The 24,274-nt window shown below is 32.4% G+C and overlaps 3 protein-coding genes across 10 annotated transcripts; 1 reads left to right on the top strand and 2 right to left on the bottom strand.

Annotated features, from left to right (window-relative positions):
- Positions 1–1,003: 1,003 nt before the first annotated feature.
- On the bottom strand, positions 1,004–8,475 carry LOC137832803 (protein LNK1). 8 transcript variants are annotated; one of them, XM_068641151.1, is made up of 9 exons: positions 8,324–8,365; positions 8,056–8,145; positions 6,880–6,977; positions 4,899–5,434; positions 4,433–4,784; positions 2,870–3,559; positions 1,759–1,904; positions 1,399–1,534; positions 1,004–1,319 (listed from the first exon to the last, which is right to left on the bottom strand). In XM_068641151.1, exons 3-9 carry the CDS (start codon positions 6,886–6,888, stop codon positions 1,206–1,208), a joined length of 1,983 nt encoding a protein of 660 aa, XP_068497252.1. In that variant the 5' UTR covers positions 6,889–6,977; positions 8,056–8,145; positions 8,324–8,365; the 3' UTR covers positions 1,004–1,205. The 8 variants fall into 8 exon arrangements, 6 of the variants coding, with proteins under 6 accessions (XP_068497252.1, XP_068497253.1, XP_068497251.1 ...); XM_068641152.1 differs by having other exon boundaries at positions 8,056–8,088; positions 8,224–8,356; XR_011084611.1 differs by lacking the exon at positions 8,056–8,145 and having other exon boundaries at positions 1,399–1,544; positions 8,224–8,383.
- A 1,616-nt stretch (positions 8,476–10,091) lies between these two features.
- On the bottom strand, positions 10,092–15,604 carry LOC137832801 (uncharacterized). The gene is made up of 5 exons (XM_068641148.1): positions 13,589–15,604; positions 13,342–13,504; positions 11,815–11,978; positions 10,881–11,139; positions 10,092–10,698 (listed from the first exon to the last, which is right to left on the bottom strand). The coding sequence occupies exons 1-5, from the start codon at positions 15,205–15,207 to the stop codon at positions 10,591–10,593; spliced, it is 2,313 nt and encodes a 770-aa protein (XP_068497249.1). The 5' UTR covers positions 15,208–15,604; the 3' UTR covers positions 10,092–10,590.
- A 4,056-nt stretch (positions 15,605–19,660) lies between these two features.
- LOC137832797 (uncharacterized) lies at positions 19,661–24,274 on the top strand. Its single transcript, XM_068641141.1, has 10 exons — positions 19,661–19,854; positions 20,238–20,463; positions 20,743–20,868; positions 20,944–21,099; positions 21,761–21,887; positions 22,057–22,098; positions 22,575–22,763; positions 22,852–22,894; positions 23,108–23,185; positions 23,950–24,274. The coding sequence occupies exons 1-10, from the start codon at positions 19,778–19,780 to the stop codon at positions 24,014–24,016; spliced, it is 1,131 nt and encodes a 376-aa protein (XP_068497242.1). The 5' UTR covers positions 19,661–19,777; the 3' UTR covers positions 24,017–24,274.

Raw genomic sequence — 24,274 nt, 5'->3', positions numbered from 1 at the left:
ACACCTTGTAGTAGAGACATTTATCAGATGGGAAAAGGTAGGTTTATAAAAAAATTGATTTTTATTGTTTCTGACACATGTTAGGGAATTTGATCACGCTAGACTTAAAATGAGTAACTATAAACATGTTTTGAGCTAGAGCCGAATAATTGGGTTGAAGCACCTTTGTGAATGTTCCCCAAGGTGAAGTTTTTCTCTGTTTCTCATTTGGAGGCTCTAATGTTGCTGTTTTCTCCACTGAGACGTGCAAACGTCATATTCCCATCAACATGTGAGCAAAAGGGGAGCATAAATAAAGTCATCTACCCCCTTTCTGGTTAAAATAAATTATTGCCTCTGAAAAAAATCAAAATAAATATTTTGAATATTTCTTAATATTTATAAAATACCAAGGCAATACTTATAATATATACTGGTGGAAAGATAAGAACAATAATCCCTGATTTTTATCATGGTATTTTATTTTGTTGATTTAAAACTTATTGTTATATTTTTTTATCATCTTACATGTGTATATTAATTTTATACCAAGTTAGAAAAAAAAAAAGATCTGCAAGAAGATAGAATATGGAAGTTATAAGAAAAGAATGAGAGCGCTTTCGTAGTTATTTGAACAAGTTATTAGACAAAAAAAAAAGAATAAAATAATATTAAATAGATAAAAGTAAAATTTGAATTTAAATTGGTTGATCGAGTTTATAAGTTGCAACCCAATTAAAATTGTAATTAAAAGTTGGCACTAGGGGGTCCAATAATTGGTAATCTGGAAACAAAGAACAGAATCACAAATAATATAAAAGGCACAAGAACCTTAAATAAGTACCTTTAAAAAAAAGTCAAAAGTTACTATTGAAGGTCTTCGGTTCCACCTCTGGTCTCTAATTTTATCATTACCACTTGAAAAAGGTCAGAGAAGTGACACCAGTTTCAGATTAATTTGATGAGTTAATGAGCTGCGCGATAATGGTGACATTTCGGATGAAAATAATTGGGAGCGTGGCACTGCTCTAAATCATAGTATATGCTACCTTATGACGACGATTAGCACAAATTTACATCAGTATTATGGCATTCGATGCAAAAATGAATTACAAATTAACGGAGGGATCCGAGTAAGCCCGAAATAATTATACATCCTCATACGACGATGATTGGAAAAGTAAGAGATTTTGCACAACGAAACGTGCCAAATGCTGGTTTCACCTTCATTTGGTGTTGTTACCCACTGAAAACTTATTCTCCAATCCGGCTGAAGAATCTTCTTGACAGACTTGTTTCTCAGTCTTTACTGGCAGATTGATCGCTGATGCATGATGCATCTGTCAATTAAACTAGAAAATCAGAATTGGACCAAACAGTAACTTTCTACTAAAATGCCAAAAATTCATGAAAGCATACCGTGGCACCGGATTTGAAAGGTAAAGTTTCGTTAGGAAGCAACATTGATGGATCTGAGGGCCTGTGAAACAGTAAGTGTGCTACAGACCGATCCATGGGATTTGTGTTAGTTTCCATATCCATTAATCCGGTACACCTGAATGAAGCTATGTGTTATCCAAAACATTAATTCATAAACATGGTATTTTGAGATATATCCACAAAATATTATGTGAGTATATGAATAAATTAATAGAATAATACATCTTCGGAAACACTGCAAAGGCAAGATACGGAGCATACAAAACTACTAACATTCTAAATCATGCTATACCTTGTAGTCAAGAAAAATATAATCTGAAGCGAAAAAGTGAGCAATACCTGCTTGCATCCTGCACCATCATTGTTTTGCATGCTCCATTGTCTCCAATGCAACCATTAGCATTTGAATCATTATGTCTTTGCTCAGCACTCTTAGCCAAGCGGTATAGACTGTCCCTTATGCACAGTTTGGTTTTAATATCCAACTGCAATCAAGCAAATTATAGGTGTGAATGTGATAGACAATTGTAATCAATGAAGTGAAAATTTTCAGTAACGAGACACATGCAGGTAAACCTTAGCATCATCACAGCTACAAATCTTTAGTTCTTCATTGCCTCAAATTCTTGAATTTTACACTAAAAATAATAAATTTGATATTCCTTTCTGCTGCTTAAACCCTGAGTATTATTTTTTTCCATTCCTTTCACTGAATGGGAACAACTACAACAGCCAAGGAAATCTTGCTCTGCTACCAAACCTTTCCACCTTCATTCATATCAAGAAGACAATTTTTTTACTGAGGCTGACACCCTACTCTATGCAAACACTTTGGGTACATCCAAATCATTGCTGCTATCATTCTTCCAACATCCCTTTCATATATTTTCCAAAATCAATAAGGAAGTGTGTAAATCACTATGAAAATGGTAATTATTATTAAACATTACGTCTTAAGTTTTTTTTTTCAAAGATCTGTATGCAATGCCCAATATTCAACCGTGCCAAACTGTCATCAAACCTCCCCTGAGAGCTCTAGTTATTAGGGGGATGCAAGATAAGGACTTCATATATCTAATAAACCGATCCAATACCCCTAAGAGAAACTACTTCATGATGTATATGTAATAGAATGTTTTAAAAACGTGGATGGCAATGCCAAAGTTAACCGTTGACTAGACTTGAAAAAGTACTTCACCCCAGAAAAGAAATCTGCCAGGGAGGATGAAAAAACTCTTCTTGATTTGCACATAAAACATTACCAACTGATAAGCTATAAACTTACATGCTTTTTCTCTTACTATGCATAAGTGGTCAAAATCAAAGCTAACCCATTTCAATACATGTCTAGAGTTCAATGTTGAGAAGATAAATATAATATACTCCTTCCTCTCAAGATAACAAAAATACAAAGAACAAACAGGATCAAACTTGAACAAGATTCAGATACCTGATCCATGATCTGTTGCAGGTGGCAAAACACAGTTGCTTCAAGTGAGGTTTGGTCCAGAACAGAGCCCATGGATGAGCTTTCCTGCACTGCTGAAGAATCTATTTCTGGTGAAAAACCTAAGCTAACTCCCTGGACTTCACTATGACCTTCATTTTCATTTTCAAACTGATGACCTACTTGCTGAGCTGAACCTGGACTATGAAGTGGTATTTGATTTGCCGTATTATCATTTTTGAAACTACTACTTAACGGAGGTCCATCAGAGCATTGGTATGACTTTTCTCTGTTTTCAAATGTTTTCAAGGCAGCAGCCTCCAAAGAATGACCATGAGAGCTTTCCATGTTTGACGCGTATGATGATTCTTTAACAGAAGGAGACAGATGTCCATCATGCTCAGATCTTGATCCAGACAAAGTTGGAAAGAGGGAAGTGAGATTTGGAGCATGACTATAGTCTGGGAGTCTTGTAGGAATTTGTGTCTGTATACAGCCTAAAGAATCAGAATCTATGCTCAGCTTATGTTTCTGGATGCTATCAAGAGATGTAACTACACTGGAAGATGTTCCAAAGGGCTGCTTTGTATCTGCATATTGCTCTGGAGGTGCGTAAGGATGAACAGAACCTCCATTTTCTAGGTACCCATTTTTTCGCCTTCCCACTGATGGCTTTGGCAGCTTCCTGTGTGGCTGTAAAACAAAAATTATAGGTGATGTACTAATTAGGAGTCAACTTAGTTCAGTTTAAGGGCTCACCCTAATAAAATGGATTCAGAGTAGTTCAGTTTGCTATTAAACTTACATTCTAAACCAAGTAAATCCAACAAATTACCCTTAAAAAGTGAAATGAAAGAATTGATCTTGACTTTTTGAGTATAACATAAAGGACTCGAGCCCAATCTTTTATCAGTAAAGAAAAAGTAGTTTAACGTGAAAAAACATTATCTATATCAAACAGAGTTATTTACTAGACTTCTCTTAATGCACACTCGTTAGTGGATACCTTCTAATCAAGATAAAAAATTATAAGTTGAGAATACACCATAAAATTATCTATGAAAAGCATATACTAAAATTATTTAATGTTCTATTACTTCAACGTCTTAAGAGTTTTAGGAATCAATACTGACAACATTTTGCTTGATTTCATAAATTACAAAACTTTTTTTTATGAGCGAATATATGATTATATTCAGAAATCAACTGAATCTGTCTAAAATATATGTATTCCAACATTATTATCCTTGAAATATCAAAACATAATCAGTTCTGCGGCAGCTCAGGACAGACTTGTATTGCGATATACAATAATTTAATTTAATGCCATTAATAATTTTTACCAGGTCAAAGGCATGTGTCAAAACTTACTATGTCACAAACCTTTGAGAAGACCACTATGAGAGTTTGTTTAAATAATCCTCACTCCCTCGCCCCCCACTTCCCATATTTAGGTAAAAGAATTCACATCACATTTTTTTACACCATGATTAAAAAGTTGGGAATTTGGAACCTATATTAGAAGGTAGAGAAAATATAATGAAATAAAATGAATGGGTAACCAACCTTTTCTTTGGGTAGCAAGTCAACTTTAATACCAGATTTCATATCTGACTCATTCTCACTGAACATCGATAATGGAACAGGGACACCATCATCAATAACCTCCATTTGAGAACTGTTTTTTTCATCAACAGGAGATGATCTTTCATCGGAGTCATTTGAAAGACCTACCATATTTTTCTTAGAGTCCATTTTATAATCTGATATACTTTTCAACGGACTCATTTCTGCATATGAAAACTTAAAGTCAGACTTCAATGCATCATCAGAACCTTCAGCACCATGAGAAGATGAAAGCCAGCAGAAGTCCTCTTCATTGTTCAGACTTCCAGTTCCAAACGTTAAATCACAACTTCTGAAATTTAAAAAGTCATATTTAGATTCTATAACATGATTGCAATGAATTGAATAGCATTTCAAAACAAAGGAAAAGATGAGGAAATTTCTGCCAAGTAGGAGAATTTCTTACAACATCCTGTCAACATCTTCAAAGTCTCCTATATCCAGCCACCCATCATTATCAAGAAAACTGAGTTCATTGTCAGCTTGGGATATTTGATTGATTGGATATTGACATACACTGTCATTTTCAACCACACACTTATCTCCCAAGATAGTATCGTCTTCACAAAGATCGCATCCACCAGAATCTAAATTGCTGCTCTTGAAGCAGTGATTGGACATGCCTGTGTCATTTAACGTTGGCCTTTTGGCTTCTTTACTTGAGTCACCAACACGAGAAGAAAACACAGCTTCAGGTGTATGAGACCACGAATCCTTTTCTAGCATTTTCTCTTTCTGAGTTATATTTTCTAAGTACAATTTCTCCTTATCCTGGGTACCATAGATATTAGTGTAATCCCTACTTCTGATACCATGTAATTCGTGAAGTGAATCCTTACAGATATCTCCCTGTATTGTTAACTGTTTATTATGCTTGTCACCAGCATGGGGTATTGTATGGTCATCACATTCACCAAATCCATCCCACACATTATCTTCAAGCTGTAACACAAAGACACAATATAAGAAATTATTCAAATAACTAGGCATCACATATTGAAACAAATAGATAACAAGAATGAGACATATAAATTTGTCAAAGCACATAAATAGAAGTACAACCCCCACCACTCTGTTGGAATCAGCAGGAAAGAGGAAACAAGATACAACACATAATTTTTTTAATTATTCATAAACAGGATCATTTTAACCTGCAAGTAGAGTTCTGGAATAAATTTTGATAAAAAAAATCCACATTACTAAACAAGAACCTTGTCATCAAAGATTCAAACTGATATTCAACTAAGCCTAACTCAAGCCTGATACTGGGCTATGCAAATAAGGAAAAAAGTGGTGCTGAGTTAGGCCAAGAGTAGAAGGAATGTCGTACACACTTGGGATTCAAATTTACCATTAACCAGTACTGTGCACTTCAAATTAACTGTACCAATCAATATCTAGCTTTTCAAGGGTAGCACTTCAGAAACATATCAATAATTACCAAGCCAGATCTTCTTATCTAGCTGTTTTGAGATTAGATTGCACAACAGCCTGCTAATAATATTATGATACAGACCAAAAGTTCATTTCCATGTAAAGTGATATTCAATCAGAAATAACAGTACTACTTCAATGAAAACATCTAATGAAGTCCAAATAGTGATATAATCAATAACATTACAGAGTGGATCACATTATACAAGTAACATACGAACATTCTTCAGTTATCACATACATATGCCACTGAGCATTAGCTATAGTACAGCATACTAGTCATATTTCCTCCAGCTCACAACAAACTGTTCAATATTGAGTGCATAGCCTTAGAATGATGTATAAAGAAATGAAACTATTGGGAACATGGCCAAAGACGTGACATCACTGAGCGACCAATGACAGGAACTTAACTTATTTTAATCAGTGTGACACAATGAGAAGAAAAACAGTATCTAATTATGCTGAAAAGTCTTTAACCTATATGATTATCTCAATAAAGATTGTAAAAGGAGGCAATCTTTTGGTTAATGCAGAAAAAGGCACTCAAGCTCAGTGAAGACAAGTCAGCATACATTGCACGACCATCATGGTAAATTATTTTAGTTAGTAGAGAAGTGAAGTTAGTTTCTATCTTATAATGTGAAATTAAGAAAGAAACGCTGTTTAATGATTAGAGACAGATCCAAAACATCTTAACAAGTTAGCAATAAATGCTTCCTTGCTTAAACTTGATTGACAACTATATTCAATAGGTAACTCAAGAAAACATATGGGACATTGATGTCTTATAAGGAAAGGAATTAGGGCCAGCTATATATTCTGCATAATGTAAAGATTGGAAATTGAACTAGAGAAAAATAATACAAGTCATTGTGCTGTATCGGTATAGTATGGCACAAGAATATTATACTTCAAATACTGGAGTTGAATGTAACTATAACAGTCTATACCTCGTACATACATATGCTTGATATTCCGCTGAGACTTTTTATCCACCATTAACGATACATTCAACTGGTTGGTCCAATATCATGCTACTTAATTATATCTGCCATCAAAGTCCAAAGGTGGCTTTTCAATTACAGAATATGCCAAACAAAAAACATAGCTTAAACTTCTTAAATCATAAGTTCAAAAAATCACTGAAACAACATCAGTGCCAATCAGGGCTTGTACATCCATCGAGCTTAAAAATTATGAATAGAGATTGCCATTAATACCTACAGGCTACAGCATCCAACAGTGAATTCTTAATGTTAGGCTAACACTCAAGCTACAGCATTGTGAGTGAGTATTAACTAGGCCTGCTTGCTAGTACTTGTATCACCACCACCACAACACAGACAGCATATGAGCACCTATTTCTATCCATTACAAATTGCCAATAGCAATCCCCTTATCTGTGTTTACTACAAGTATGATAAAACAAAATTTGGAAATTTTGAATATAAAAGTAATTTGTCAACAAAATTGTATTTTGTTCAGAAAATACATAGCTGGCATTACAGCTCACACTAGGTCTCAAAATTATAAAACGGGATCCAAATGGTTCCTGCTTCAAGTTTTATCGGCTTGACAAAACCTTAACCAGGGCACTTAGACAAAAAAACTCGTGAGCTAAGGACATTCTTTAGTGTTATACAATCATTATCTCCTATGATGAACTTTCGCTATACCAGAATCTCATTCCGTGAAGTCCCTGATGCCAACTTGTCAATCAGCCACTGTTGTTCTCTTCCTAACTTCAAAATTCATACAATTTCATTTTATTTAGCAACTTACTACAAATCTAGACAGTCAACTATACCAGAAATCCAGAATAAATCAGTTTACAAAAAACAAAACTAGCTAGTGAGACCCCAAAATTTGAATATCCAGAAAACCGAAATATCATTTTCACCATTTCCTTACTTGGCAAACATTGCCCCAACCGAATTGTAAAGTCATACTAAAATTTAAAAAAAAAACGCCAAACTACCAAACTTAAAATTAAAACTAAAAATCACAGAAATTAGAAGGCATGCGCAGGTGACAACAAAAAACTAATAATAACTATAATATCAATAAGAAATCATAAATCAAGACAAAATAGAGTTTAATTCACATCCTATGACTAGAAAGTAAACCTTTGAGGAGGAGAAGAGAAGCGTGGAGAAATTCTGTTGAGGAGTTATTTCCTTTTGAGGGTTAGTTTTGGTATTGATGAGAGTAAAACACTACAGCATGCAAAGACGAGAAAGGAAAGGGGAAAAGGTTAGCAAAAGGAGAAATCAGCATGAGGAATTGAAACGGACCTGAAGATGAAGATTGTTGAGAAATCGCAGAAATTGGGGAAGACGAAGAGAAAGAAAACAGAGAGAGAGAGAGAAAGGAAAACGTTGGTGCTCTGTTCACCTCACGAGTGGGGATTCCTTTCGAGACCCTTCTTTACTATCCAACTTGAATTTTGCCCATAATTTTGTTCGCTAAAAATAATATTATTTTTAATTAATTAATGTGACCAAAAGGTATCACGGAAAGACTGACACGTGTATTGAGATTGATATGAAATAAGGTTCGTGGATGGGAGGTGGGTGCTTAAGATCCGATCAGTTACTGCATTTCTATTGGTCCACGGTGACTTCAGCTTCCGCTACCTTGCACGTGTTCTCACTCTCCTTGGCACGTGCCCCATCATCGCCACTTGTCTTTCTTTTTTTTCTTCACTTTCAAACTTTCTCCCTACACATATAAATATGCATATTTGGAGGGATCAAAGCTCAAATTAATAAATATGTAAAAATATTCTCCTTTTAATTTTGTTAAATAAATATGTAGACAATTGTTATTATAAACACTAGCCAATACACCTTCACATTTTACATGTGTATTTGTAGTTTTATTATATTAAAATAATACAGTTTTAAGAAATATATTTAAAAATATTAAAATAATAACTAAGTATATATATATATATATATATAAATAGTGTTGCAAATTTTTGTAATAATTATTTTTTGGAGTATAAATTATTTAATTATTTTAAAGAAAAAAAAATATTTAGAGTTTAGGATTTAGATAAAAAAACTATTTAATTTATATTATATATTAAACTTTTTACAGCATTTAGTGCAAATATTCGTTGTCATTTAACTATCTAGTTAAATATGTTTTTTTTATTTTACGTTAATCTGTTTTTTTTTTCTAGTCCAAAATTTAAATTTCATACATATATGTAATAAATAAATTATTGAAATAAGTCTTAGTTTTATTTACATGATACATGTTACAATATTATAATACAATTCATATTAAAAAAAGTTCTTTGTTGTGCAAAAATAATCACTAATAAGAATTTATTGTAATAATTTTTTGACTAGAAATATTCATACTAAAAAAATTCAATTTCACCTATAAGACACGAAAAACATATTTAATCATATTTTATCATAATTTTTTTTTATCTTTTTTAGATATTCTCGTTGTCCAAACAATTTAAATAAATAAATATAACTTTTTTTAAATATTTTGAGTTTAATTTACTAAAACTTAGCCAACAACTCCTCTGTTTCCAAATTTTCAAATTAACTTCTTATATTTTTATAGTTGTATTTTAAAAAGTAAGTAAAAAAGCACAGTAACTTATGATAAATAGAATTGTTTTTCCTATTAAAAAGAAAATTAATTATGTCCTCCTTAAATAAGTAAATAAACCACATATCCTCAACTAATTCCAAAATGTTGAGATATTTTTAAGGTGATGATTACATTTTCCCTCCATACAACAAAAAATCTATAACTTTTTAAACAAGTAATAAGCTGTTAGTATCATATTTTGTTCATACTACAAACAAACAAATACGATTATCCCAAAACTATTGGTCATGTTTTCCTTCATTATCCTTTCTCTAAAAGCATTTGAAATTGGATTCAAGGCCTTTTCAATAAAAATAAAAACACCAACATGAATTTCATTCGAAAAAATATTTATTATATGTTCTCATACTGATATAAGAATATCAGTGAAGATTTTGACAACTATCACCTTTATTATTTTGGCAATTTGACATTGTGGGTGTGGGACAGTTTCATAAACTCAACCCCTCACTACAATATGTACTGGAAATATCATGAGTTCCTCCATGGATTCCTCCATTGATAAATTTGCTATTAGAAAATGAGATTCTCTAATCAAGAACAGGAAATTTATAATATAATAATTGTAAGTACAATTAGACAACCGGCGTCATAATTCATTCCCTTGCACACAAGACAAGGGAAGTTATTCTCAGAGATTCTTCCTAGTATTACAGTAACACCAGACATCCTAATACTATATATACACTGTACATTATCAGCCAGTGAGAATAACATAATTAACATGATAATAATAATAATATCCAATAAGTAGAGATACAAGACAACATTGTACATTCAAAGGTTGAAAAATTAAACGGGAGCAAAATTGCCTGTTCTTTCTTTTTCTCCATTCTTTCATATATTATCTGATATATTATCTGAGCAGAAGGATAAGTTTTTCTAAACAGACTGACTCCTTTCTATGGTTATTACCATCCCAACTTACAGTTAAATAACCATGAAATGCATTTTGTTCAGTGGCAAACTCCAAAATGATTTTTATTGTAGAACAACAACAGTACTTGCTAAGGGGAGAATATGTATCATTTCTTCAACAGCTTCTGGGAGAAAATCTTCTTGGAATATGGGCTATTCCGTGAAATTGCTTTGTGGGACCCAATTGCTTCAACTAGTAAATTACGCACATGGCCCTAGTTTGGAAGTAAAGGACAAGTGTGAGAAAAGAAATACCAAGCAAATATGTCAGAGGAATCAAAATGTTCATTGACACAGCCCCAAAAAGCTTAGGCACGACTGTGGAAATTTCATGCACTTAAGGATGTCGGAAGCAGCAATCGGAGAGAAAGGAATATAAAGCATTCATGTTACAAACCTCAGAATGTCGAAGAGCTGATTGAACAACATAATTTGCATGTGGATCTTGAAGCAATTGTTCGAAGTGAGGAGCCCAGAGTAGTTCATGAATGACTCTTGATCGGTTCTCATCATTGAATACAGCAAGACATTTTTCAACGACATGACTGCTGAACTTCTGCATTGACAGGTGCACATATTTACCTTCAAATAGCAAACTTAAAGTTGCAGTCGCTGAAGGAATCCTCAAGTCCAGGATAAATTGAACAACATAATTTCTGTGGAAGACAAAAAGAATGAATAGATCATAAAGTGGAAAATCACAGGGGAAACAAAAATTGATCTCAGTTTCAAGGTACCATCTTATTTCTAAATAAGACCAAATACCTACCTGTAGACAAACCCTCCATTAAAAATGTATCTGTTAATCACGCGTCTCAAGCACAGAAGAAAGCAGAAAAACGCAAAAGAGAAAATAGTACAGTAACAAACAGAGAAAAACACTCATTTCAAGCGGATTGCAGTGCACCATCTGGTTTAAGGAGTCTCACAAATGGCTTAATTAAAAAAGGTGATGATTATAGATGATTTCTGTTTCGAAATTAAATATAATATTTGTTAAAAAAATTACCCCCTTAATCAAATTCTTTGATATTCTCTCTTCCATAATTGCACCATCTCCAATCTAAACATGGAATGGTCATGTGCAAAAGTTGTAAACAAAATAATGTTCCATGACTACCCACATATAAATTCCCCCAAAGTCGGTCCAGTGGTATGGGCTAAGAATTTCTTTACCAATCACTAGACAATATGCTACAGCTAAGATTCTATGTCCCAGGAAAAAAAATGTCCGTAGGCAAAGATGCAGACAGGCTTAATGCAAAAAAATATCTATGCAATGCAAGGTTTAATATACTTTATATTTTAAGTAATATGCTTCAAATAATTACCCATATTGATCTTGAGCCAGGAGAAGTGCATTAGTAGATATTTCTGCAACCAGATTTTCTCTAAGCTCCCCACTTGAATGACCAATGCATCTTTGTAGAACACAACACCCATGTTGATGAGTTGCAATGTCAACACAATACTTGGCAGCAGCAACAAATATGAACTGACCAATGCAAAGAATGGGAAATGTAACTCTTCTGCAACAAAATATTTATATTTGCACACATTTTATGCAATTTCATCAAACGACGATTTTTATTGTTTAAGAAATGACATTTGTGACAGTGTGATCAGCCTGAATCAATTAGCAGATACTTGTCATTTATTTTGAGCAAGATTTTCATTGCACAAAAATATACCTAGCCTTAAACTAACAATATGCACAGCACAGCATAATACTCAAAACATCAACCACAGTTCATAAGCCCTTTTCCACTACATAGACCAACACAAGTTAATCTGTCATTGGTTTCTTGATCTCAAGACTCTCAAAATGTTGATCAAGTTTATAAACAAGGCAATAGACAAGTGCATTTGGAAGTCTTGAACTTTAACCCATAACAAACTAAGTTTCAGATGGTAAACCATTAGTATTCATGAGCATTTTCATGCAACCAATTTTAAGTAGTCTCTGGTATGTAAATATGAACCTAAATTCTAACAAGATTATATAACCTATTGCTACATTGGATTTCCAACTGTAAGAGAGATTAAAAATTCTCTCTCAAAAAATAGAACAGTATGCTAAAGAACAATAGGAGTAAAAGCAAGGAAAGGGCAATTACATCTCTGCATTTGTATTCCATGAAAAGAATAAAATACAAACAGACATGGTAATGTACAATGAATTATTTAATATTTTGTCTTAGTCTTTTCTGTGTCTAAGAGGAGAGTGTAAACTACGAGATCATAAAATATAATTTCAAATGCTTTGATACCATGATGTATATTCTCAATATCAAGTATCAAAAATAGCCATCCGAGATGATGAACTTGGTGTTACTACTTGCCTGTAAAGTCATAGTCCTGTTAAAAGCATAATAGTTCTAAGTAGAGGACCATATCTGAAAGATGAGTACACAAGAAAGTTTGAACAATTTGTCCATGTTGAAACCATAATGCAGAACAACACTTAACCATAATGCTTCCTGTGAACCCTCTCCTTTCAAAAAGGACTAAGAAGTTCACTAATATAACAAAAAAAGACTTCTCAAATTTTATTCATAATGCATACAAATTTAAGCATAAAGATGCAATAAAGTTGAAAATTCAATTAATAGAACATCATTACACAATATTTCAAGTCCGCGAAATAAGCATTATAAACTTTTGACAACGAAATGAAACTGGCAGAAAACCAAAGTGCTTTCTCACACAAGATGTTCAGTTATCATGGATTTATCCAAAAGCTCAAAGAAAATATAGTAACAAGTGATTTAAGCAGATCAATTTATGTTCACCCATAACTAATAACTACCATGTTATCCAAATCAATAAACATTTTAAGAAAACTGTAGAAGTCATACTTTGTTATCTTCAGTGCTAAGACATTGTAAACAATGTTGAACCACATGATTCCCATTAAGATCTTTGATGAGGGCCAAGAATCCTGGTTGCAAAGCCGATACAACTAATGAAATTTGCTGCCTAGTTTTGAGAGTCTCAATTAGCTTCTGTACCACACGAGTGCTGGAAAAAGATAAAAGGTAAAGTCAAATTCAGCATCATACAGTCAATATATCATTTCAATGCTATCATAAGTTGCGTAAGTACCCGTGAGTGTTTAAAGAGATTCTGACAAGCTGCCCTGTCTCCTGTGTAACTACAAGTATAATCTGCATCCTCTGTTCTTCATCACATACATCCAACAACTTTTGCATAAGGTAATTTCCAAAGGGATTCATCATAAGTTCAACTACATGATCAATTATCTCACTAAATATCACTTGAACATCTTCCAGTGTACCCTCATCAAACATTCTTTGCAGGAACCTACAGCCATGTTGATCTTTGGCTATTAAATATAACGACCCTCTAGCTTCTGCAAGGGAATTATACTTAGGTAGCATAGGGAATGTGAACCCATTCCTGGGACTCCTAGGATTTTCATATCCTACAATCTGGTGTCGGATGTCTAGCTCTGACGGCTGTAGCTGCTTAGCAAAGCCACTTTCACGCACAGAATGCTGACACCTTGAATGATCCAAATCCCTGCTAACAACATAATTTAAACCTTCCCCCTGTATAATGAAACTCCCCTCACTTGTAATAGCATCGAGATTTCCTCGAGGAATTCTAGAATTCAAAAGTGGCACAACTCTTGCATTAGGCTGAGAAAGGCCATACTGTAGAAACTCATGAACACTCATGCAAGGCTTAATGTTAGGACAAAAGGAATTGTTAGGCAGTCTTGACACCCCCCTTTCCTCCAACAAGTTAATTCCATATTTCTGTGCATGATGTGAAGCAGCATCAACAGCTGGATTTTGGCTCAAGGAACCAGCAATCATCGGCACCACACTTTCACTTCCAGAGTAGTTACTCGTCAGCTGCCTTCCACGCCTCGGAAAATCCATCGAACCACCACTGAATCCATTTAATTGAGAGAGCATTTGGAGCTCATGCAGCCTAGGACAAGACTGCAACGATTCAAATAAATTATTCATTTTATCATCCTGAGTCAATCCTAACAATGCTGAATTAATTTCAGCAGCCCGAGTGACAGAACTCTTTGTCCTGGCTACAGGGGACTGAAACCCCACAGAATCACTATACCTTCTTCCAAAATTGTCACAGTCCCCACCACCACCACCACGCGTGTTGGGAACATTATTGACAAATTCACGGCCAAACGGAAGAAAATTACGATTCTGGTGTGTATCATCAGCAATGCACATTTTACTAAAATTAGAGCACATGCCCAGTTCATGAACCAATCTCTCAGTCTCATTGAGCTTCACAGTGGAATCAGGGATCATAGAATTGAGGTAGAGATTGTTGAGGTGGTGGTGGTGGCTGTTGGGGTAATAAGAGCTCCTAGAAGCCACTCTGGATTTGAGGTCCTCAAGAGGAGGAGGAGACATCGAAAACAAACTGGATGAAGAATCCTCAGATTGCAGAGAGAATCCACTCATAGGGGATTTGAAGCCATCATTGTAACACACACCATTACCATAACCATAATCATGACCGTTACCATTACCATTATAATGGCCATAGTGTGTCTGTTTCGTAAAGAAAACGCAATCGCGTTCATCATCATCAACACCGCGTCTATGGCGATGATGATGGAGATTATGCAACCTAGCATGAGGGATCTCATCCAGCAGCATTTCTAACTCCTCCTCCAGTTCCCCATCGCCTCTCGCTCTCTCTATCGTCTCTCTCACCATCTCAGCAACAGCAAAAGCAAAAACAAAAACAAAAGTGACTCACTCAGAAGATGGGGAACCGCAGAAGAAACAGAACAACTGAAGAAGATAAAGACGCCATTAAGACGACGTCGTGTGGGTAGGGTAGGGTAGAAGAATCGAAGGTGGTGGCGTGTGTATGATGGGACTCACAATCGCATTTGCATTTGAAAAGAAAAGAAGAAAAGAAGATGAAAACTGGGTGATTGGGTTTTATCTGTGAGGAGTTGGTGAAGCATGCAAAGATTCAACATTCTCTCATTCTGTTACTCTCTCACTGCCCATTAAACTTGCAGAACAAGAAGAGTCACTGTTCTACACTTTCTATTTTCCCTACAATTTTCCTTATATATTTTCAACATAACAAACACTGTGCTGTGCAACTCCTTTTCTCACTCTATTTTTTTACTTTTTTATTTCTATTTTCTCAACAGAAATTAAATAAATATATAATATAATATAATATGCTCTGAATGTGAAAGAGTGCTTTAGGATGCGTGTTATGCACTCTCTCTAAAGAAGGCTGGTCCCATTGCTGGTGATGTCTTTAGGTGGAGTTTAGATGCTGGTGGGGCGCGTGAACCTAGATTCATTGTTGCTGTTATTATTAAAAAAATCAAAAAATTATGAGTTTTCTGTTGCATGCTCACCCAAATCTGCAAGGATTGGAACAAGACAATCCTCAAAATTCCCTCTGTACAATGAAGAAATGATTAATAAAGAATTATTCGAAATATCTATTTTGCCCCTCCTACATGTTTGTATTTTCTTTCTTTGCATGCCCTCTCAACCTATCATATACTATTAAATAAAAAAATATTAAATGTGCCAAACAATAATAAAAATATTAAATATGTTAAATTGATCACGCCTTTTATTTGAAAAATAAAATACAATGAAAATTAATTACAATAGTATGTTGAAACTATTAATTAAATAGTATACAAAATATAATTTGTCTTTCGCAGAAGGTTGAAAGATTAAATTAAATGCCTAATAATTAAATTGATCGTAACTCTCTAATAAACAACAGAATCTTAATTAATGCCAATTAGAATTAAAGACGCTAATTTACAAAAGAAATAAATTTCAATCTCCATTTAATTAAAGAATATTTGGTAAAAAATAAATAGCATTAAAAGAATACAGTTACACTATTAAATTTATAATAAGGTCTTAATAATTTTCTTCTTCTTTCTCAGAGTACCTTCTTACCAATAAATCTTTATTTTCAATCTGAAATAGTTGTTTTACATATAAATCCATATTTTACATAATAATCTGAAATATTTAATCCCAAATGAATGAACACATATGCAGAGGAGAAAAATAAACAAAGGGTCATTTTAGTTGGTCAATTTTCACCCTCTTGTAAAAAAAAAGTGATACAAATAATTTTTTAGTTACACTCATGTTTAATTTTTGAAAAAATTGTGATTTTTTTTAAAAAAAGCACCTTAATAATTAAAAAAGAAAAACAGTTGTAAATTGTTTTTTAGTTTAATAATTCTTAAGTGATATAAGATTTTTTTTAGTGTATTGAAAGAAAGAAGTTAATAAAAAACAATTGGTATTGTACCTATGATTCTTGTCTCTATGAATAATATAAATACTTGAAGTGTTTATCTTTAGAATTATTATGTATGATTTGAAGTACTCTTGAAACTTAAAGAGTAATGAATATTAGAATAGTTGGTTGATTTGAGAGGAGTTTTCACCATACTCAACCTCCTTGTTGCTTTTGCCATAAACTAAAGTGATTAGTGACCAAAAAGAAAAAGAAAAACACCAAAATGCATGTTTCAATGGAAGATGTTTGGTCTCAAAGAAAAGGACACTGTGGCCATTTAGGGATTTTCAAATACCAAAATTTAAGGAAGTTAGAGATTAATTTGTTTGGCGCAGAAGAGTGACTGGTTTCGGTTTCTTAATGGGAAAGCGAGAAACCGATTTGGACCCACTCGTCTCAGAATTGGTCCACCCTTGTCACCAAACATGTCTTTAGGGTTTTTATTGGGAGGTATAATCCAATAGATCTTCTTTTTCAACAACTTTTTCTGTTTCTATTATCTGTAACTGCATAACAGATACGGTTATATTCTTCATATTTTAAATTTACATTCACGCTCTTTCCCCGAAACTGATTCGCTTGATGTGAACGACTCAAAGAAAAAATAAAAGTTTCATCATGTGTTTCGGTCACCAATTGAATCTATTCCAATTTGCTCGTATTCTTTTAAAATAATTTAATTAAATTATTTAAATAAATTTTTTGGAAAAAAAAATCGGATTTACAAAATAGAAAATATGGAGTTTTAATTTAATATCATTAAAAAAAATTATCAATTGCAATTAATTGTAAATATCAAACAATCAAGAGATTAAAAAAAATATAAATATCCAAAATAATTTATATTATTAATACAAATTTATAAAGTGATTTTTAAATTAATATTTAATCATTAACTATTAAGATTTTAATTATTAATATTTCATATTTTAAGATGGTGTCTAAAAGACTAATAAAGATCCATTTAAAATTTAAAATATTAGTAGTTAAAATTTAAAACATTAGTAGTTAAAATTTTGGTAGTTAATTTATATATAATTTTAAAAATTATTAATTATTTTAAATATAATTAATTTTTTTAATTTCTAAAATAGTATATAATTTAATTAATATAATGATTAATTTTTTGTGTTATTATATGTTTTTTTAATGTATATTTATTTTATTTATTTAAATACAAAATAAATTATTATTTTCATAAGAAGTGGTGGGAATTTCAAAAATTTGAATTTTTTTGTAAGATTTTAAGAAAAAGTTGTTGGAGACTATACATGGTTTGATTTGATATAACAAAAACTGCACCAAGCCCATTAAATAATCAACTAATCATTTGTTATTTTTTATCATAATTTTCTGTTGTATTTATCAGACTTAAAAAAAAACATTTTAAAAAGACCATTAAAACAACTTGTTTACTTTCAGCTTTAGACATATAATACCTGCCAAATTGTTTGACATTTTTTGCTTAGAATGAATGTTGTTTGATTATAAATTGTTACAATTAAGGGGTGATATAAATATGATTAAAGTGATGTATATATAAACGGAAAGAGTTGAAGTTACAAAGTTAAAAAATATATATTTTTGAGTTTAGGTATTAAGTAGTGAAACTTTTCCCAAGTATATTTTGGTTTTATTAGGTGTTTAAATCATTTAAATTAAAATTTACGTAATGAAAAACTTTGAATTCAAGTTTATGATAAATATATATTTTTATCTTAAATTAAGGATGACAAAAATATCGGGTTCATCTGGGTTTCTATTTTGAATATGTTAACCTATAATGGTCTCGCCGCTTAATCTATCAACTTTGTGGGTCTATTTTTTTTTAAATTTTGACATTTTTAAAGAGAGATATTATATTTTTCTTTATATATCATTTGATTCATTGAAGTATTATTAATATTTAATTTTTTTTCTTAGATATTAAACTTTAGTCCATTAGAAATTAAAATTTGATTTAATTTAATTGATGTTTATTATATTTTTTATTGTCTAAAAAGTAATATAAACTATTATAACAAAATAAATAAATATAAAAAATTACAAAATAAAATAAAATTACAAGTCAGCTCGTAAACCAGTGACGACACAAGTTATTATTTCTATCATGCACATTTAGTTTATATAAATATATATGATTTGAATAATATAATTTTAAAATTATTTATTTGAACTAAATATTATTTATCTTTTCAGTTTTAATTGATATAGGTATCAACATTTATATATATAAATTAGAGCATGTGTTTAAAATTTAATATATAATAATATACCTTATAAATATTGTTTATTAGTTTTACGCATGTTACAACTATTAAACATGGTGAATTTAGACTGTTAAAAAAACAGAATCAAAATGGCTACTCATATTTTTTTTTTCAGGACTAATGTTTCATTTTCTTATGAAAGTTAGAAGTTAAAATTGTGATTATCTTGTCACAATTATTGTGATTATTGTGATTAAGAAGTAAATATGATTTACTTCTAAAAAATATCTTATAAAATAAACTGTTTAAATAAATCTATAAAAAAATATAAATTTGTTTATTTAGTCAATTTTTTAAATAACTACAAACAAATGACCCTATAACTTTGTCTGAAGAAATATTTATTAATTAAAGTAATTTGTCAAACATAACTATAAATATTGACAACTTATTTAGTTTATTTTTCAGTTTTATATTTTATAGAAAATGTTAATGCAACTCATCCTTTAAATAAAATATTAAAAAATATATTTTTATTTTGCTATTGATACACTTGTTTATGGCTGGGACTAGACCCTGAGCTTAAGTATATTTAAAAAAAAGTTACGAACATGGTGAAAGTAAAATTAAAAAAATTATAATGTTATTTTTAATTAATTAGTTATTTTTTAATTATCCAAAATGAATAGACAGAGAAGAAGAAGTTGTAAGAGAGGGGGAAAAACCTATGCGAAGCTCAAAGCATTGAACTTCTTCTCCTTAGGCAGCAACAATGGCCGCAGAATCATCTCGCAGAAGCGGCAAACGCCCTTTTGTGGAAGAAGACGACGAATCAAGCAAAGAACCACCGTAATTTCTTTCCCTTTCTTCTCGCAAGCAAACCCTAATTCCTTTCATTGTTATTGAGATAATTGCAGCAATAGCCAGACTTGATTACCATGATTAGGTTATCATACATTGAGTTCTGTGTTATTTTGATTTGGGGATTATTGTCGTGTGGGTCACCTCCGTAGCCTGTCAAGTTCAAATATCTGGCATTGTTTGAAGAGAGTTTAGATTTCGTGTTTGCATATAATACTATGTGTTAAGTTTGCGTTTTATGTTCATTCACCCAACTCGTGGTAATATGTTCTGCTTGTATATGAGTTCCTTTGTTGAGGTTTTAACTTTTGAGACTGTAATGAAAAGCTCGTGAAACTGAATTTTGAGATGGTTGCATTGAATTTATACAGAGCAAAAAGGGTTAGGTTTCCAAAGGGTAAGAAAGTGAAGCCAGGAGATGAAGTTGTGGACAAAGGAAATGTTGAGGAGGGTGAAGTTGACATAATGAATCCCCGGGTAGCAGCCAAAGCTGCCAAAGAGCGGGCAAATCAAAGAAATCAATTTACTGCTGAACTTCTCAGTGAGGGCACTGGAGGTATTGGAATAGACTTTTCAGTTGCTGAAGTCACATATGAGGTTTGTTTTGGAGTTTTTTAACTTTTCGACCTGGATGACGTTTTTTTTTATCTAAATTAATATCTCCTCTTTCTATCAAGTGCTTTCTCATGGATTCAGTAAAGTAAGTAGTATGCTTCTAAAGCTTATTTCATGCGGGTTGCTGTTCAAATGTATTATTGTTGTGTGATTTATTCCTAAATTACCATCATTTTTATAGTAAAGTTTATTGGTCCAATGACTTGTTATTGGATCCACATAAAGGATAGGCAGGCAGTGATGGGTGATATCTTGTGGCAGGATAGCGAGAATTTTGTTGATGATGGGATTCAAATTGAACCTTTCAACCTAGACAAAGAAAGGGAAGAAGGTTATTTTGATGCAGCAGGAAATTTTGTTGAATATGTAAGAGAGAATGAGATCAAGGTGAGGGATTTGTATATTTTTTTTATTTGTGATTCTTTCATTTGAATTCCGTTAATAAATTAATGAGCCTTACAGGATGCGTGGCTTGATAATATTGAAGTTGATCCAAAGTATTCTGCATTAAAATCTGTACCAACCAATGATGAAGATGAGGAACCACCCGACCTTTCTTCTGAAGATATTGGAATCATGAAGAGACGCATTGCAAATGTTCTTGAATCTGGGGAAACGGTAAGCGCATATTTTATCATTCTTAATCTTCTGATTTTGACGGCTGTGTCCTACTGAAGTATCATTGTAAAATACAATATTTATTTGCCCACTCACACCTGAGTAGTTGTAGATCTTCCATTTACTGAGGCAATCATTTTTTTTTTTATGGCCAAGGAGTTGTGAAATTTCTTGTTGAGGGAACATATCCTTAAAATATATTCCAGATAAAAAAAATTTACTCTCAAATCTGAACTTGTAAAGAATATGTAATTTTGACATTGTGTTTTTGTAACTGGAACAAATAAATACAGAAAATAAGAGAACTGGAATCTGCTGCTGCTGACTCCATAGTTACGTATGCAAATTTACTTTTAACTTGAGTTAATAATGGTTTACATCTCTCTCTCATTGTTATTAGAGAAAGCCTGTTAATTGCCAATTTACCAAAATAAAGGATTACTGGTGTTCATAAAGATAAACATATAGACAAAATTTATTTAAAGGGACTTTTGGCTTGTATCTAACTGCAATTATTAATTTTATATCATGTTCAATTACCTGTTCTCTTTATATCTTTGTAACTGTAAATCTTTTGTACTTGACTAGGCTGGAATTTATATATAATATATGTACTTTGTTGAGGTGTTTGAGGCGGTATTAACAGATATTCTTCCAATAGGTATTGCAAGCCTTGAGAAGGTTAAAAGGTAACAGTGACAGAAAGGCAAAAATGTCTGCTGAGGCTAAGATTATATTTGACCAGCTAACTGAGGATGCTATGAAGCTGATGGAGGATGGTGAATACAGTTGAGTTGATCTCTCAGGCTTTTGTAGATATTAGGCATTGTGTAGACATGTAATCATTTACATAGCCTGACGAGACTCTTTATGTCATGCAACCTGTTTTGCTTCATTGTTTCTTTAGTTTTATATACATGATGCTTAATTTTGATTCCTTGACCTTTTTTTTCCCAGATGTTTATCATGAAAAACGAGAGGTTTTTGTTCGTGAAGCGGGTCAGTGTTATACTCTATGTTTTATTCTATTTATATTATGTTATATTTCTTGTTGACACCTTTGGTTCATGGTTTGTCATTAAGTTTACATTATTAACAACTTGATAAAATATGCTGTTTGATTTTCTAAGGTATTTGATTTAATTATTTGGTTTTTACTATTATAATTTTGTTCAGCTTGTGCTGTTATTATGGTCATGATGCAAGATAGAACTTACTGTTTTATTATCAATATCGTACATGGTGTTTGTCGATTTAAACTGTTCGGGGAAACCCTAAACTATTTTTAGGGCCTCCATATTAATTAAGTTTTGGATTTTGGGGCAGGATATTTAATCTTCAATTTTTCCTTGGCCCTTCTTTTTCTTCTTTCTGTGATGATGTTGATATTTAGGTTTATGAGAAGGAGTAAAGGGTGCCTGTTTCCTGGTATTAATTGCTTAATGCTTATGCCTTCTACAATCTCCCTTTTTCAGAAGGATATGAGAGGTTATCCCAGGCAAAAGAAGGCACATCAAATCAACATTTGGCTAGTGGAGAAGCCTCTGGCGATGGTGATGATGATTTTGATATGTTTGCCAATGATGATGAACAGGATACTAGTAAGCCATCTACAAATGAAAATAATGCAGTTAGTCAATCTTCATCGGATGCCATAAATTCTGGTAATGAGGGTAAATTGGCCTCCGAAATTTTTGTTACTGATTTTTATCTGATAAGTATTTACTTAACAGCGTTCTACTTTTCTTTCAGCTGGAGCATTGCAAAATGATTATGTGTATGATGAATCTTCTGGGTACAACTCTTCTCTTCCATCTACATTTTGGGAAATAATGATAGATATGACATTATTTATCTTTGTTGTAACATCAAAAACCAAAAAAAATCATTGTTATATAAAGGTCACAAAAGTTGATGTTTGTACCCATCTCTTCTTTATTCCCATGAATTCTGTTATGAAAAGGTTCTGTTAGTTATAGGCTTGTTCTGACATCAATATTTGGTCCAGGTACTATTACAGCAGCAGTTTGGGCTATTATTATGATCCAAATACAGGGCTTTATTTCTCTGCAGCATCAGGACAATGGTACAGCATATTCCTTATCATCTTAGCGTGTGGTTTGTCAATTTTTATGCTGACATTTTTTAGCCTTTGTTTATCAGTGAGTGGTACCAAACATGGATATGGATTTGAACGTGTCTTCTTTAGCTATTTGTTTAAATTTATTCTTGATTTATGATATTTTTTGTTGGAAACTATATCAAGAGATGTGATAGGTGTACGTCAATATAGATATTGGGAGCATAAAAACATACATGGTAATTAGAACATTTCTATAATTAACACCTTTGGTTGAGAGGAGGGGAGAGGAGGGGCGAGGAGTGAAATAATATTGTGTTTGGTAAGAGAGGCAAAGAGAAGAAAAAGTTTTAATAAACGGTGGAACTTATTGTACTGTTTCTTATTTATTTCTACTTATCTCTCATCCCATCTCTTATCTATTTCTTTTGAATTAAACATCTTTAACTTCTATTGTATTTTTCATCTATTTTCAATCTACTAGCTTAACCCATTTCCCTCTTCTATACTAAATAGAGCATAAAGTAAGTTGTAACCCAAGAAGAGAAAGAGGGGGTGGGTTTTTTTAACTGTATATATAATTTAGGTTCCTTACAATTTGGGCTGATGCCATGGTGGATGGAACTTGCAATATTGGCCATATATTGTTCACACTAGCTGCATTCCTTGTTGCAGTCTGCAGCCAATTGAGAGTGACTAATTTGATGTTTGTCTTTCAGAAAATCATGTTTCTAGCTGACTAGGAATGTTACTTTTATATTTAAATTCAGGTACTCATTTAATGAGGAGACTAACACCTACGAAGAAGTTGACGAGGTTCCATCGAATGTGAACTGAGGGACTTGTCTCAAGGGACAGTAGGCTAGTTATAGCATAGCCACAATCATTGTCTACGAGTGGCTCATGTACAGACCAAAACACTCTTGAACTTTTTGTACCTTATGAGGGATTGCTGCCACTGCTCAGAATTGTGCTTTTATCTTTTACAAGGTTGTTGTTTTGTAGTAGCTAAACTTTTCGCGTAAAAATCACTTAGAATGACCCCTTTAAGCAAACAATACAAATTATACAATGTTTACCATCATCAATTTGTGA

Source organism: Phaseolus vulgaris, chromosome 6 (genome assembly GCF_000499845.2).
Source record: "Phaseolus vulgaris cultivar G19833 chromosome 6, P. vulgaris v2.0, whole genome shotgun sequence".
Lineage (NCBI taxonomy): Eukaryota > Viridiplantae > Streptophyta > Magnoliopsida > Fabales > Fabaceae > Phaseolus > Phaseolus vulgaris.
The sequence above is the reverse complement of the archived record's forward strand: the minus strand, read 5'-3'. Positions and strand labels throughout refer to the sequence as shown.

Excerpts from the sequence above, each read along its gene's own strand:
- LOC137832803 (XM_068641150.1), bottom strand. Across the intron at positions 1,905-2,869 it reads TGCAACAGATCATGGATCAG|TTGGATATTAAAACCAAACT; the intron begins GTATCTGAATCT and ends GCTTGATTGCAG. Across the intron at positions 1,535-1,758 it reads ATGGTGCAGGATGCAAGCAG|GTGTACCGGATTAATGGATA; the intron begins GTATTGCTCACT and ends AGCTTCATTCAG.
- LOC137832797 (XM_068641141.1), top strand. The coding sequence starts at position 19,778 with ATGGCCGCAGAATCATCTCGCAGAAGCGGCAAACGCCCTTTTGTGGAA. Across the intron at positions 20,464-20,742 it reads TTGCTGAAGTCACATATGAG|GATAGCGAGAATTTTGTTGA; the intron begins GTTTGTTTTGGA and ends ATCTTGTGGCAG. Across the intron at positions 21,100-21,760 it reads TTCTTGAATCTGGGGAAACG|GTATTGCAAGCCTTGAGAAG; the intron begins GTAAGCGCATAT and ends TTCTTCCAATAG.
- LOC137832801 (XM_068641148.1), bottom strand. The coding sequence starts at position 15,207 with ATGGTGAGAGAGACGATAGAGAGAGCGAGAGGCGATGGGGAACTGGAG. Across the intron at positions 11,979-13,341 it reads TTAGCACTGAAGATAACAAA|TTCATATTTGTTGCTGCTGC; the intron begins GTATGACTTCTA and ends TGCATTGGTCAG. Across the intron at positions 10,699-10,880 it reads CAGCTCTTCGACATTCTGAG|GGCCATGTGCGTAATTTACT; the intron begins GTTTGTAACATG and ends CTTCCAAACTAG.